The sequence below is a fragment of the Petaurus breviceps genome, unplaced genomic scaffold, assembly GCF_028583685.1.
Source record: "Petaurus breviceps papuanus isolate PSGF00001 unplaced genomic scaffold, PetGlider_PUasm1.0 174, whole genome shotgun sequence".
Classification (NCBI taxonomy): domain Eukaryota; kingdom Metazoa; phylum Chordata; class Mammalia; order Diprotodontia; family Petauridae; genus Petaurus; species Petaurus breviceps.
Genome location: NW_027185761.1, coordinates 22,331,397 through 22,347,106, shown reverse-complemented (window position 1 = coordinate 22,347,106; position 15,710 = coordinate 22,331,397). Strand labels below are relative to the sequence as shown.

Sequence of the window (15,710 nt, the reverse complement as noted above, 5' to 3'; positions counted from 1 at the left end):
GTAGAAGAACCAAGATGAGGACCCAGGTCTTATGACTCTGAGTTCAGCTGTCCTTCCACTGCCTTTTGAAAGACAGTTTTATTTTGGGACCAGACCTGTGATTTCATGGGAATAGGGAACTACTAGTGAGGAAATTCTTTGAACCCATGCAGATTCACAACTGAAAAGAATTGGAGAATTGCCTTGGGGGAAGGGGGTGTTATTGAGATTTTTAACTGACTTGCCCAAGGTCTCCCAGTCAGAATGTATCAGGGGTGGGATGATGAATCTAGGTCTTTCTAGCAGCCTTTTCCAGTATTATCTCTAAATCCATTGCCAACACCACAAGCCCAGTTTCACAAGAGTTTCACGAGAGTTCCCAACAGGGAAAAGATTCAACTGAAGTGACATCCCTTTCCCTACTCTTGTCCCTACAGACTTTGCTATCTCTAAAAAAAATAATTTTCTGATCCAATAAACATTTACTAAGAGATATGTAAAATTTAGATAGGAAATGATCCTTGCCCTCCAAGGGCTGATGGTGTAGTAGGGGGAAAAGATACCAGTATATTTATCTATAATGTCTAACAATACATATGAAATACATGAATGAATTTTTTTTTAAGCAATCGGGGTTAAGTAACTTGCTCAAGGTTACACGGCCAGTTATTTCTGGGTGTGGTGCAAAGTATCTGAGCCCAGATTTGATCCCCAGATCATCCCGACACTGGAGCCAGTGCTCTTACTTGCTGAGCCACCTGGCCTCCCCTAAGCAATTGGGGGTAAGTAACTTCCTCAAGGTTACATGGCCAGGTGTTTCTGGGTGGGTGCTAAATGTCTGAACCCTGGATTTGATCCCCAGGTCATCCCGACACTGGAGCCGGTGCTCTTACTTGCTGTGCTACCTGGCCGCCCTCATGAATGAATTTTTTTTTAAAGTTCTACATGAAATCTGAGTCATTCTTGACCTCACAGCAATGTACACCTAAGGGCACCATAACATGGTATAGTGTAAGGCAGTGGAGTACTTATTACAGTGTGGGGCACATAATAGGCACTTGATAAATATTTAGTGATTGATTATTAATTGGGTTGAGTGAAAAGTGCATTGGCATTTGGAGTTAAGATATCTATACTTGAATCCCAGCTCTATTACCAATAACTTGTGTGACCTTGGGTCAATCACTGTCCTTTCTACTTCTGTAGGGGGTGGACCAGATGGCTTCTGAGGTACCTTCTGGCTCCAAGACTCTGATTCCCCCAGGATCCTAAGAAAACCCAATGGATACTGATCTGAGACAGTTCATCCGCTGGCATTCTCTTCTCTCTTCTTCACATAGTAACATCATTTCTGAAGACAGAAGTCTGAACACCATCTTCTCTTCTGAAATCACAGAAAGCAGACTGAAAAATGGAAACTACAGATTTGACATTACAGAGAAGCTTGTATCTTAAAAACCCAGGAGGAAGGCCTGTTGTTGAAGGCAGGCTTACTGCCCTCCTGGGCTCCTCCTTCCTGCTGAAGGCTGAGGTAGACAGAGATACCATGAGCTATACCAGGACCATTAACTCCTTCTTGGCCTCTTAAGCTCTTTGGTTAGGGTTGCTAACAGTATAACTAAACTGAATTGGTTGTTAGAGAACGTTCACATTTCTTGAGTGATCATACTGGAGTTGTACTAATTTGGATTGTCAAGAGATTGGGACTTCCAAAGGATTATAATGCCAGTACTGTTTCTTCCAATGGATAACTGACAGGTCTGGAGTCAGGAAGACTCATCTTCCTGAGTTCAAATCTGGCCTCAGACACTTACTAGCTGTATGACCCTGGGCAAGTCACTTCACCCTGTTTGCCTCAGTTTCCTCATCTGTAAAAATGAGCTGGAGAAGGAAATGACAAACCACTCCAGTATCTCTGCCAAGAAAACCCCAAATGGGGTCCCAAAGAGTTGGACAGGACTAAAACAACTGAAGAACAATGAATAACTGACTTAAGCCTTCAACTGATAGAACTGGAAGAGAATAGGATTTTATTTATAATTTATTTATTATTATATCCTAATTTAGAAGAGATTACTATTTATTATCATATCATTATAATTTGTTTATAAGAGGATATTTATTTACTTATTTATTTGTTGGTTTGTTGGTAAAGTCTTAAAAACCATCCATTTCTATTTTCCCCATTTTACATAAGAGTAAACTAAGATTTTAAAGGTCACCCTGATCCCCATTCAGCAGACCCTGAAGTCTTCTCTGGTATTATCGCTAAACCAGTTGACACCACCATGAGCCCAGTTTCACATCAGAGCTTGCCAAGGTTCCCAGCAAGGAAGGAACTCCACTGAGGTGACCTTCCTTTCACTGCTCTGTACAAGCAGACTTTAGTGAGCATGTGGCTGACTCTTAGTGTCATCACCTTCCCTTCACCATCCATGCTCTTAACCCTCTGAAATGGATTTCCGAGGCAATCCAAGTCCTTCATTTTACAAATAAGGAAACCAAGGCCCTTAGAGATTATAGGATCATAGATTTAAATCTGGACAGGAACCTAGAGCAGAGGCCACCTAGTCCAAAATCCTCATTTTATGCATGAGGAACTAAAGCCTAGAGATGTTAAGTGACTTTGCTAAAGGTCACACAAGAGCCAAGTGACAGAACCATGATTCTAACCCAAGTCCGTTGACTCCAAAGTCTCTGACTCTTTCCACTGTAGGTTCTTGGACTGCAATTCAGGTCACCTGACTTCCAGTTCCCGGGCTCTTTCTTTGCACTCTACCAGATCCCTGGCCATATCTGCATGATGCTGTAATGAGCGAAGAAAAGCCAATTACTTTTCAAATACAACTTGCTTTTCCCAAGTAGTCTGCTGCAGACCCACAGAAATGATGCATGTATTTTACTCGATAATTTGTCCCTTAAGGATTCACATTGCTAAGATAAATTCAGACCTTCTCTCTTTTTTTTTTTTTTGGCCACTTCTTTTTGCAGTTCTTACTCAGAGGCCTTACATCTGTTCTTTCCGAAACTGATTGCTTCCAGAGTAATTTTTTTTTAATAGACATTTTCTTGGCCTTGATTTTTCTAATCTGTTTTCTGACTGATTTATTATCATTTACTATATTTCATATGCAAACTCTGAAGCCTTTGAGATTTTAGATTTAATCTCAAGTTACATAGTAGATCTTTTTAGGTTGAGGGGAGGTTTTCTTGCCCAAGTCGATCTACTGGTGATCATTTCTTCAATAAAAGAAAACTAAAAGCTTGTCCTGTATAACAGAACAACTAGAGGTAAACAGATAGCTTTGCACTATTAAGATCAACATCAACAGGTATGGTTGTACCATGGGTCAAGATCTAGGTTCAGAGTCAAGGTCTACCTCTGACATTTACTCACTGTGTAGCCCTGGGCAACTTACTTAACATTTCAATATTCCAAGAAACTTTCTAAGGCTATAAGTTACAGAGGTGGTGTGGATATATAAACTCTTTAATGACAAGGACTGATTCAATTTTATCTCTGTATCTCCAGCACCTAGTAGGCACATAGTAGGCACTTAATGAATGTTGATTGATTGATTGAAGGAGTTTCCACACCAGGCATTCCCTCTATCTTGGAAATAATAAATCTGAACCTCCTCTTTAAAAAGTCCCAAATAATATATTCTGCAAACATGAAAGATTGTCACTAAAAATCAACCAGTCACGACTGAAGGGTTTCAGTGAAAATGCCTGAAAAAGATTAAGCATGATTGGTTTCAGTAGATTATTTAAATGAGCAGCAAGATAAGAGAAGTCTCATCAAGTATGTCCAGCTTTGAGGTTTTCTGCAAAGGAGGCAAATATATGTGAAAAAAAAACTGTTTTATGAATTTTGATACTACAGTAATCTAATTAAAATTAGGTTAACCCCATTCACTTCTCCCCCTTTCTGTTTTCAGCCATTCGTTATTTATGACATGAATTCCTTAATGATGGGAGAAGACAAGATTAAATTTAAGCACATCACACCCCTGCAGGAGCAAAGTAAAGAAGTAGCCATCCGCATTTTCCAGGGCTGTCAGTTCCGCTCCGTGGAGGCTGTCCAGGAGATCACCGAATATGCCAAGAGCATTCCAGGTTTCGTCAACCTTGACTTGAATGACCAAGTGACCCTCTTGAAATATGGTGTCCATGAGATCATCTACACCATGCTGGCCTCCTTGATGAATAAAGATGGGGTTCTCATATCCGAGGGCCAAGGATTCATGACGAGGGAGTTTCTGAAGAGCCTGAGAAAACCCTTTGGTGACTTTATGGAACCCAAGTTTGAATTTGCGATAAAGTTCAATGCACTGGAATTAGATGATAGCGACCTAGCAATATTTATAGCCGTCATCATCCTCAGTGGAGGTAAGCTTCCGTTATGACTTTCCAAGAAGGGTGGGATGAAGAGGGGCAAAGCAGTGGTCAACTTCCCTTTTCCCTCTTAATGGGCTTCCCCCCCTTTGTCACTCCATACCTGCTGGAGTCTTAAGATATAAAATGCCAATGGTGTGCCAAGTGGTGTGATTGCAAGTACAGGTCAAACTGAAGCTTATAAGCCAGCTGTCCACTCTATGAACATGTGAAGGACACACAGATCTTTTTGTCCTTGCTTCCACATGCTGTCTTTACCACCAAATTACAAACACTAATGACTCCTTCACCTACTACAAAACTTCTCCTCCTCCAGCTTTATTTCATTTTCATAATAATGGCCTATATTTCCTAAGGGGGGTGGAGCTGGTGACCCCCTCATCCAGAATGGCAAGGCTTCATTTGTTTTCCCAGTCTCCAGAAGAATTACCCCACCACATCCACACCCTGGCTTGGTTAGTACCCTCTTGCCACACCCAAAACTTTTTTGAAGTGCACTTTTAAAAGAGACAGCTGGCTGGGTTGGTACTGGTTTGTTTAGGCTCCAAAACAGGGCCTTCAGTCCTGTTACCACCAAAAGATCCAATGATCCAAAAGAAATGACCAGTCTTTAGTCCTCATGAGAATCTAGATGTCTCTCCAATTTTGTGTTGCCTGTACTCAACAGATACCTTGAACAGACTAGAAGTCAGGTCACCAGGATGGGAGAAGGGGAAGGTTGGCAATAACTCTCATTTTCTTTTTTTTTTTTTTAATCTATTTTTTCCAATCAATGAAGAAGCATCTTCTCTCTCTCCCAATTCCCCCCACTGAAAAGGAAAGAAAACCAAAACCTTTATAACAAATATGCATGGTTACCTTCTATTTTTCTTTAAAGAAAATATTTTTAAGGGTAAATTTACTGCTTAGTAAATTGAAGGATTTAGGTGAGTTTTCTGTAGGCTAACTACAAGCTTCCCCCTGTTTTAGGGCATCAGAACCTTGGGAGTCATATGAGTTGAATGGGAGAAATGAGCTTGCTGATGAGGCATGAGGCTTAATTGCTTGAGCTAATGGCTTCTTTTTTCCATGTTTTGAGGTTTGAAATACTTTTCCCAGGTGTTACCTGCACCTGGGACTGTCTCCACAGTGTGGACGATGTGTGTTAAAGTCTTTCAGCTTCTCTGGAAAGAAGCCCTATACTGGGGTTACCATCATACACCATTCTTTCGTCTACTAAAGGTAGAATTCCTTTAGAATCCAGAACAGAGCATAACCCCCTACAGCCTATTGGCATCTCATAGTGGCTTAATTAGAATCCAACAGTTTACTTTTGGACGCTCAAACCTCATTAAAGTTACTCTGTCAGGTTGAAATTAATTTAAAAGTAACTTTCTGGCATTGGGTTTCATTTACCAAAAACATATACTGGAGGATATCAGCATGTTTTATTGGTCTCCCTGAAGTCACTTCAAATAAGCCCAGTTCCCTTCACAGGGCTTTGTTCAAATCTAAATTAAAGCAATCTTTAGCCCCTGAGAATTTTAATTAATTCAGTAAAGGAGGATCTGAACCCAATTTATTGTAGTTCATAGTGAGAAAGTATAGCCTTTTGACAAAAACAATCAATTTTATAAGACACATTGTCTGATATTTAAGGAAAGTGAACAGCTGGGACGTAAGCCAATCGAAGCTTTCTGGTTCTTAATTCAGTGGGGGAAGGGTGGGAGGATGACCAGGGTTGCCGCAGCTCTGATTCTGAGCTCCATGAACTTGGGCAGTGTTATTTTATATGATTGGACGCATGACGAGAATGAGTAATCGGACGTCTGTGGTTCCAAAAGTGGAGTCATCAATAAAAGAGTTGTGAATGTACCCTGCTGCATTTCTCATCAGCAAGTCTGCTTTAAAAAGTGATTTATAGCCCTTTCTGAAATTCATTAATTAGCCTAGAATTAGCCCGGAAAATGATTTTAGATAAATATCACTAACGTCTGTTACAGGAGAATGGACTTTAGTCTTTAAGCTTCAGTTTTTCATCTCTGAGAGTAGTTCCACGGCTGGCAACCATCTAGATTCTAAAATGTGACTTTTATCTTAACACACAAAAGAAAACCTTATGATTAGTCTAATGCAAGAACAAGCCACATTGAGGGAGCACTGTTAAGGGTTACAAAATCCACTTTTCTTACCAAAGCCACCTTGTGAGTTAGAAAATACAAATATTTATTATTTCCATTTTATACTTGAGGTGTCTGAGTCTCAGTTTCTGGGTTAATTATGGTGTTTATAGAGCGCTCTAAGGTCTGCAAATGATCCTGGGATGTGTGTGTTGTCCTTATTCCCATTTTATAGATAAGAAAGCTGAGGCTGACTGAGGTTAAGTGAACTTGCTCAGAGGCACTCAACAAGTAAGTGTCTGAGGCTGGATTTGATTTCAGATCTTCCTGGCTCCAGGCCCAGCACTCTATCCACTGTACCACCAGTGTCAGAATCTGGAATTCATCCAGTCATTTTAACCCCAATACCAGGTGCTTTCAACTTAACCAATGGTGGCCAAATCTGGATTTCCCAATGGCTTTGCAAGAGTTCTGCCTCCTGACTTCTAGGTAAATCTAGGCAGATTCTACTCTAAGCAAATGTTGCTTCTCTTAACATGAAATAAACATAGAAGAAAGAGGTCATGGTGAACAAGCTGTGAAATTGGACATTAGGTTTCTCAACCCTCAGCAAGAATGCAATTCTGTTCTTTGTTTAATTCTGGGGACTAGTTAAGACTCTAAAGGGGTCATGATCATTCCCAATCAACAAAAACCTGTTGCTCTCAAGACTGAGCCAAAGATTTATATTTACTCCAGGATAGGCCTTGAGAAGTTTTTAGAGCCTAAAGTAAACCAGATGACCAGGACCTAGCTTCCAATGAAGCTATTTCCTCCAAATAGCCACAAACCCCCCAGGATCCTCTAGAGTGCCAGGCCAGATTGCCCAGGTCTGTTGTCCTATTTTTTGGTGGGTGGTGATAGTATTTTCCAGATTTTCACCAAATTCTCACCATCGTTTAAGATAACATATGTAAAGTACTTTGCAAACTGTGAAATGCTCTATAAGTACCAGCAATTATTGTTAACCAGGTGCAGGAGTTAATACTGAGGCTGTGTGCCATAGTCAATTGACCCAGAGACAATTACAAGACTACACAAAAGCTGCCATCTTGATTTTCACTTACCTCCTATCATTTGAAATAAGTGACTGAGTGAATTGACTTAAAACCCAGTGAAGGAGAGAGGCAGCCTGGGAAAGTGACTAAAAAATGGCTTTGGACTCAGGAAGAGCTGCCACGTAGGCCAATGCTACCAGGCAAGTTCTTTAACTTCTCGATACTCCAAGACAACTCTACAATCCGGAAGTTTTTAACCTTGTTTGTATCATGAACTCCTTGCAAAGGCCAGTGAAGTCTATGAACCGCCTCTCAAAACAGTGTTCTTAAATGCAAAAATGAAATACATTGGATTACAAAGGCAACCAGTCACAGTGAAATACAGATATCAACATAGTAAAAACAAATTCATGAACTCAAAGTTAGCACCTACTCTGAGACTAAGTTGCAAAAGAGGTGACATTCTGCATTGACCAAGGGAATTTCTTCTTTGGGAGGCCCTTAGACCAGTGAAATCACAAGTCCTACCAAATAAAATAATGGCAGATAAGCACATATAATTTCTTTTCTACTCAGTTGCAACTGTTGGATTCTGTCAGTTATACAGATGTTTCCAAGTAGACAAGGCTTTTATATGGCACCATCAAATACTTGGTGAAATGTTTCCATTTTCATACATTTGGGTAGAGCAGACTCTGGCTAGTGCACATGATGGCCCAAACTGCAGTTGGTTCAAGCAGGACATCAAGTTCATTATTCCAACTTTTCATTTGCAGAAGGGGGTATAGGATGTAGGAGTGAATCCATGCCTGCAAAAAAGCCTCTCTTCCCATCAGACTTCCCATCTTCTCCTTCAGCTCAGCCTTAGCAACTGACAATCTTACCCTCTTCAGTTTCTCCTGCCTCAGAGATTTCAGAAAGAAAATATGTTGGCAGGGATCCAATTGACCTCATTCTGGTTAAGGTATATGTGTTCCTGGTCTAGGTGAGGTACAAAAATGGGGAGGCCCCCTGGGGAAATGAATGGCAGGTTGGGGGGTTTTGGATGTTATGTATCTGATTTGACAGGGTGAAGGTGGGAGTGGGATGGGAGGAAATAGTGATGTAATACTCAGGTCACTCTTATTCAACATTCTGTGCCCTAAGAACTGATGACACCCTCAGATTAGGAAGTTGGGTTTGCTTCCCTAAAGTATCTACACATTGTCAGTCACTTCTTCTAAAACCAGATTTGACAAAGATGACTCAGTTCCTCTCAAGATTTGTTCCTAGCTCACTTACTCTACCTTCCATTTTGTGCAAAAATTGGGCTAATGAAAAAAAAAGTCATCCAAGTAACAGCTACTTAATCAAGTAGTTAGGTTTAAAGGATCTAGGATCTAGGATCAACTGCAATCTCTTGTAGGTCATATCAAAGCCTGGAGTCTGATTTCTTCCTATATTTTAACCCATCATCACAAGCTCTTTGGTAATCTAGGGATATGTTTGTATATTTCCTCATTAATTAATGAAATTTCTATCACATCTTTCAGTCAACAAGCATTTATTAAATACTTAGTGTGTTCCAGGTGCTATGTTAAGAGTCAGGAATACAAAGAAAGGTTAAAAAAAATTCACAGTCCTTGCTCTCAGAAAGCATAATTCTGATGGGGGAGACAACATATAAATATCTCCTAATTTATTTAATAAGCTAGTAAAACCTTTCCCAATAATAGTTATTCATGTATCTGTGTGTGTATATTCACATTAAATCCCTTAATCACCTATGATTTTTAAAATATTACTGAATATAAGTTGCTGAGCATAGTTTATTAACAATAATAATATCTAGCATTTATATAACAATGAAATCAGTAACAAAAGAAAGACATTGATAATTATCAGCATAACCACAGTCACCTCAAACACTCGCTGTAATGGCAAATGACTTCACTTCTGAGAACACAGTCCCACATCATTTAGTTCCTTCAAGATAACAGTCTCTTCACAAGATAAAGATGAAAAGAGTTCCATCAAGAAATAAGACCTCTCTCCATCCTCTTTCTTTCACTCTTCTCCAGATTCTCTCAAACCATCACTCTTAACAGTCTCTCCCCAGAGTTAACTTTACAAAATTTTCCTCATGTTACCACAAAATAACAGTTAATACAGTTCCAACAAGAGAGAAGTTTATTCTCCCCTTTCTTTCAGTGTTCTCCATAGTTTATCTCATAGATCCTCAGAGTCAAAATTAAACCCACTCAGAGGGAAGAACTCAACAAGAAAAAGCACCTAAGAGAATGACAGTTACAACTGTAAACCCAAACTGCCCTTTCCACAACATTCCATTTGTCTCTTAAATATACAGTAACAGTGTCTGTAGCCTCCATGAGAAAGCCAAGTAAAGCACATATTATAGTAATAATCGAGTAAATAGTTTTTAATAACTTTGTTCTTTTTTTAAGTACTTTGTACTTAATAGCTTTGTACTTTTTAAAAAATATCTTCATATTTCTTAGATGACGATGATGATCACAGCTAGCATTTATGTCGTGCTTTAACACTTGCAAAGTGTTGAACAGTTATCTCATTTGATTTTCACAATAACCCTGGGAGGTATGTGCTTTTACTCTCCTCATTTTACAGCTGAAGAAATGGAGACGGAGAGAGGTTAAGTGGCTTTCCCAGTCACACAGCTAATCAGCGTCCCTGAAGCAGAATTGAAACTCAAGTTTCCTGACTCCAAGTCCAGTTCTCTAGCCCCGCTGCACCACCTAACTATTTCTATCTAGTATGTGGACCATGACAAAATATGACTCGATCTTATTTGGTCCTCATAGCTATTCCTTGAAGTAAGCAGTGTGGGAATTATCATCTCATTATAAAGAGGAGAAAACAAATGCAAAGAATTCCAGTCATTTATTCCAAGTCCCACAGTGATCGAGTCTGATATAGAACTCGTTGTTCTAGTACTCACCAATGTGTGCCCTCCTCCTTCTAATGGAAACACTCTGAGCATGGCTGGAACTGTCCTAGTACCTAGGACAGCGCCTGGCACATACATAGTAGTCACTTAATAAATGCTTGGTGTTGACTAAAGGAATAAATAAAATAACTGGATGGGGGGGGAGGGCGTATTGATTAAGCAATGTTCTATGTACTGAGGACTGGAGGGCACAAGTGCCAAATCATTTACTTCGTTCCTTTATCCTTCTTGGTAAAGCCACCACCATTTGGGGAAGTATAGGATAGTAAAAAGACCATTGACTCTGCAGTCAGATGACCTGAGTCTGAATTCCAACCCTGTCACTTACTCTCTGGGCCGTGGTTTCTTCACATGTAACATAGAAAGCTGGACTAGATGTCCTCAAGGTCCCTTCTAGCCCTTAATCATATGTTTCTATGACCTCACATGTATAGATATTTATAGCCTGTGTTGGCATATCGTTGATGATAAAAAGATATTGTTGATAATAACTGTGACCCATATTCCCCTTCACTATCTAAACTCTTCAAGTTTAATAGACCCAGAGAAGCAAGACTCTTTAACAACCCAGAAGTACTGAGTAGAAATTAGAAGCCTTTAACTGAAGTTTCCCTTCCACTTCCTCCTTTCCTCCCTCCCACAACCTCACTGATGGAGGGGGAGAGGGGCATTCAGCACTCTGAAATTACCTCCAGCACAAGCACCCTTATGGCTGGCATCATATCCTTGCCCCAACTAGGCCAACAAGCCTCTCAAAATGTGCCCAAAGATGGAAGCCAAGTGGCTGTGGTTTTTTTCTTCCACTTCAGCAAAGCTAACAAGTCCTGAGCCATGATATTGGACAAACTGCTCCCTTGAGTGCTGGAGCCTATGCTGCATGGCACAGGAAGGCAGGTGAGGCTGCCAGCTGGAAGGAGCCCACACCAAGAAAAGGTCCTTTCTGTGAATTCAGAACAGTTTGGAGGCCAGCAAAGCTCTTCCCAAACTCCCAAATCATAGGAGTGGGAAATTCACCATTTAAAAAAAAAATTTGCAATTTATTTTGTGAGGCAAAATGCCCGTCATCATCCTAACAGGAAGAAACTGAAAAATAAACTGCAGTGGTAACAAATGGGAAGTAATCTGACCTTCCCAGGTACCCACTCAAGCTTGAGCTGGGTCAGGCAAAGTCCCAGGAGCCAACTCATTTATTCTCCATCAATCCTAGCAGCACTTTTTTTTAATCACTAACATTAAACCTTCTGGGTAGGGCATCCATGTACATTTGCACAGTGTACTGGGACCAAGTGAAATGAATGTTCTCCTGTCTACACATTTCTTGTATCTGGCATCACCACCCCATGACAATTAGGCAGTGCAAGCCCATGTGCCTGCCCACAGGTGAAATATGCTCATTTTTCCTTCTTTCTCCAAATTAAAGTTCAACCAAGCATTGAACCCCAGTGAATTCCATCAAGATGTGAACATATATCTCTGGGAATATTCTCACTCTGGCAATCAGACCTACCTCTTTTTCATGCTGTCTTAGAAAGACTGAAAGGGAAAGGCTCAGTTATGTCCCTCAACACTACAGCCCTTTCCCAAGAGACTATTTAGCTGGAAAGCTGAGGAAAGCAAAGCCCTTTGATTATTACCTGAGTTCAGATATCTATTTGACCACTAATTATGAGAAAGCCTACTGAAGTGGTGGGATCAGTAAGTGAGATGTCAAGCTTTGCTTCATATCTTTTTTTATTATTATTAATGTTGTCACATTTTAAATTCAACAAACATTTATAACAAACTTCTTCATGACCCATGTGTTCTTCAGTTTTGCTAATAATTGGGTTCCCAAAAAAGAGAATGTGTGTCTTAGACTATGTCATGCTCTGGCTCAAGAACCTCTAATGGCTCTCTATTAAAGATCTTCACAGTCTGTCTCCAGTCTACCTTTGCAGGCTTATTGTACCTTATTGCCTGTAACAAACTCTACATTGCAAGCTGACCTTGTAGTTCCCAGTACAGTATATCACATTTCATCTCTCACCTCTGACTCTGCCTTCCCTTCATGGCTGAAATTCTCTCTCTCCCTCACCTGTGCTTCTCGAAATATCTAACTGCCTTCAAGGCTGAACGTACTTGCCCCTCCTATATAAGGCCTGTGCCCTCTGTTTACTAATGTTCTCTCCCTCCCCCCCCAAATTACTTTTTTTACTTTATAAATTTTTATTTACATATGTACATATATACCTCTCACTCCCAAGAGGCAATGAATGTAAGCTTCTTGAGAGCAGTGAATGTTTCTTTTTCAACTGTCTGGAACAGTGCCTAGTACGTAGTTTCTCTTTAATAAATGTTTGTTGAATGAATGAATGAATTGGTGAGGTGTGGTATCTTTACCTCCATTGAACAAACATTTCTCTACACCTCCTTTATATTCCTAAATTGCCTTTTCTATGGAGGTGTTCTTTTTCTTCTCAAGTTTCCAGGCTCTTGGGAGGATGGAGAAAAATCAAAAGATGACCAATCTTTTGGGAAAAAAAAAGAAAGAAATATAAGCAAAAACAAATAGAGCATCTCTCAGCCTTTTCCTTGAGAGCACTGTTTTATGATAGGATTAGTTTTAGGAGAGAAAAAATTTTAAGGGCCATGTCCTTAAAAGGATCTCTGTTTCATTTTCTCTATGAATTTAAGATGCTGGGGCTCCTTATAGTAGATGGGTGATGGGAACACAGATGTTACAGAATCAACTCTCACAGCTGCAACTCCTCCCCCTGCCTCTTCATCTCCTCTGCTGCCTTTACTGACATTATCCAGATTTCGATAGGATCATTTCTATCCTGCAATGCCAACACAGGGTTAGGCAAGTGAATTCATCACTTTTCTATTTCATGCCTCATCAGTTAACTGCTAATGATACTGATGAGGGGATCCATCCAAGGGAGGTACAGGTCATTGCATGAAGCAGAAGAGAGATGCGTTGTTTTCAGACTCTCAGACTGACAAAATCGCTCTAGAATGTCTGGTTTCCTCCAATATCTACTCCAGAGAACCCAGTTGGTGGTATAGTTTTATGACTCCAGCAATGTTTAGGACAATGTGGTATGGAGAGTGACCCAAGGCTGAGGTCTGCAGAACAGGACAAATGAAAGCATGAATTTGAAAGAGATTCAGGAGCAAGGTGCATTGCAGAGTCAACTGTAGGGGAATGGCGACCATTACATGGTTAACTATGGGGTCAAGACTAAGGGTAAGGAAAGCATTCCCTGGGTGTGGGTAAAGGACTGAGAGAACAAGGAAGGAACTGAAGGTCTTGGGAAGAATGACAAATGGGTCTGAGTGTCATGAAACAGAGAGATGGAAGAACAGATTTTGATGATGCCAGAGGAGAATTTCAGTATTCAAAATCATGGCAGTAGAGTAGTTTGGGGTGATGATGAGGTCTAAGGTCTGACCACCCCTATGGGTGGCTGAGATTGATATAGTGACAATGTAAGTCTTGTTGGCTGATGAGTTTGATGAACCAGGAAGGCAGATGACCCTTTTAAAATAAAGGACACTACACTCTGGAGGGGTCATGTGACTCCCCTAACCAACCAGCGACAGAGCTAGGACCAGAATGCATTGTTGTTCAGTAAGGATTGCATTTCACCATAACCATTCTGCCCACAATTGATAGGCAGACTCTACCCAGTGGGGGAGTTGAGTGGGAAATGACTCATCAGACCAAAGAAACTAAGAAGCATCCCTGATGTTTGCTCCTAATAACATTTCTGTCTGATTCAACCAGGGCCTAGCCATGGTCCTGACACCCATGGCAGAGCTTAGATATTGTAGAATTTTAACTTAGCACATATTGTAACTGTGAAATATTTAACTGTCTACTGCTGCTGCGAGATGAAGATGCCCGTGTCGTTAGCAGCCAAACCTGACAGTCTGGGAGAAGTTACGTGAGCAGACAAGCAATCATCTGTAAGCTTCGAGACTGTGGGATGTGGTAGACAAGGCATTCAGATCCAAACCACTGAATCATTCCCCTCTCCACTGGAGGCTGTGTGTCCTGGTGCATTTGATCATTTGGGGTTCTCATAATGTGTGTTTAAACTCTGCATGACCCCAGGCAGAGATGGGTCATCGTCCTGACTGGCACAACATGCCCAGATGTCTGGGCAGCCTTCTGTCAGTGAGAAATAATGAAAGCCCTGGCTAGGTCTGAAAATACTCATGGAAGTTACCAGTGAGCAACTCTGAAATGGAGGTGGTTGTGTTAGATGAGAGAGAAGAAGAGTGACCTAGAAATAAGAGGCTAGCTAGTTATCTGGAGGGAATTATCAAGTGAAAAGGGCTTCAATCCTAATAGGGAAAGGGTAGGGAAATGCTTTGAGGCCTAGTACAACACTTTGCACATAGTAGGCATTTAATAACTTTGCTGGGTTGAATTAAATTATCTACCCATCCCTGTTCCCCTGCCCTCCTTTTAGCTACTAAGCATCTGTGTCTGTGTGTTGTTTTGTGCTTAGGAAATTAAGGCCAATTATCAGGATATTTTAGGGAAGGGGGGAAGGTGATCAAGTGAGCTGTGTGAGGTGTAATAAGGGACACTTGCTACTTCATAAAAGAGTAAAAGTAGTGAATTGTTCAGCCTGGCTCTCCTGCCCTGTCCCTCCCTTCTTCCCCACCCCCATAATTCAAACAAAACATAATCAGGTATTTTATTTATAGAAGTGACTGTTACTTGGACCAGGACCAGAGAGGGCATTAATAGCACCATTACTATAACAAGGAAAATGTTAACATGTGAAACCTACTTAAGAATGAAGGACTTTGGCAGAAGCTTTTCACTTCAGACAATGAATGTGCAAATTATAAACAATTTTTTTTATGTGTGGGTTAAACACTTACGAGACCTTTTAACAACATCGTTCCCCTTCTCCCCGTCAGCAGTTCTTGAGAGTAATCAACTGCCTATATTGGCTAGAGTCCTGTACTTGGAGCCAAGGATTCATGGGTTCAGATCCTGTCTCTTTGCCACCTACTAGCTGGGTGACCCCTGGAGAGTCACTTAACCTTGGCCTCCCCATCTGTAAAACAAAGGAGTTGGAATGGATGCCTTTTTAGTCTTGACCAGCCCTACAGCTATGCTCCTATTAGTCTCTGAATATCTTCTCTTCTTTAATTTAGCTTTTTCATTTATTCAAACTAACCGCTCCTTCCCCCAAAGTCAGCAACTAAGAACAGAAAGTCAACAAGTGG

General features: G+C 40.7%; 1 protein-coding gene across 2 annotated transcripts in view; it reads left to right on the top strand.

Annotated features, from left to right (window-relative positions):
• Positions 1–15,710, top strand: part of PPARG (peroxisome proliferator activated receptor gamma) — a 181,042-nt gene that overhangs the window by 156,696 nt on the left and 8,636 nt on the right. For both annotated transcript variants that reach the window (XM_069083913.1, XM_069083915.1), the window contains exon 7: positions 3,921–4,371. In XM_069083913.1, the coding sequence (XP_068940014.1) occupies positions 3,921–4,371 (451 nt within the window). The remainder of the gene's footprint in view (positions 1–3,920; positions 4,372–15,710) is intronic.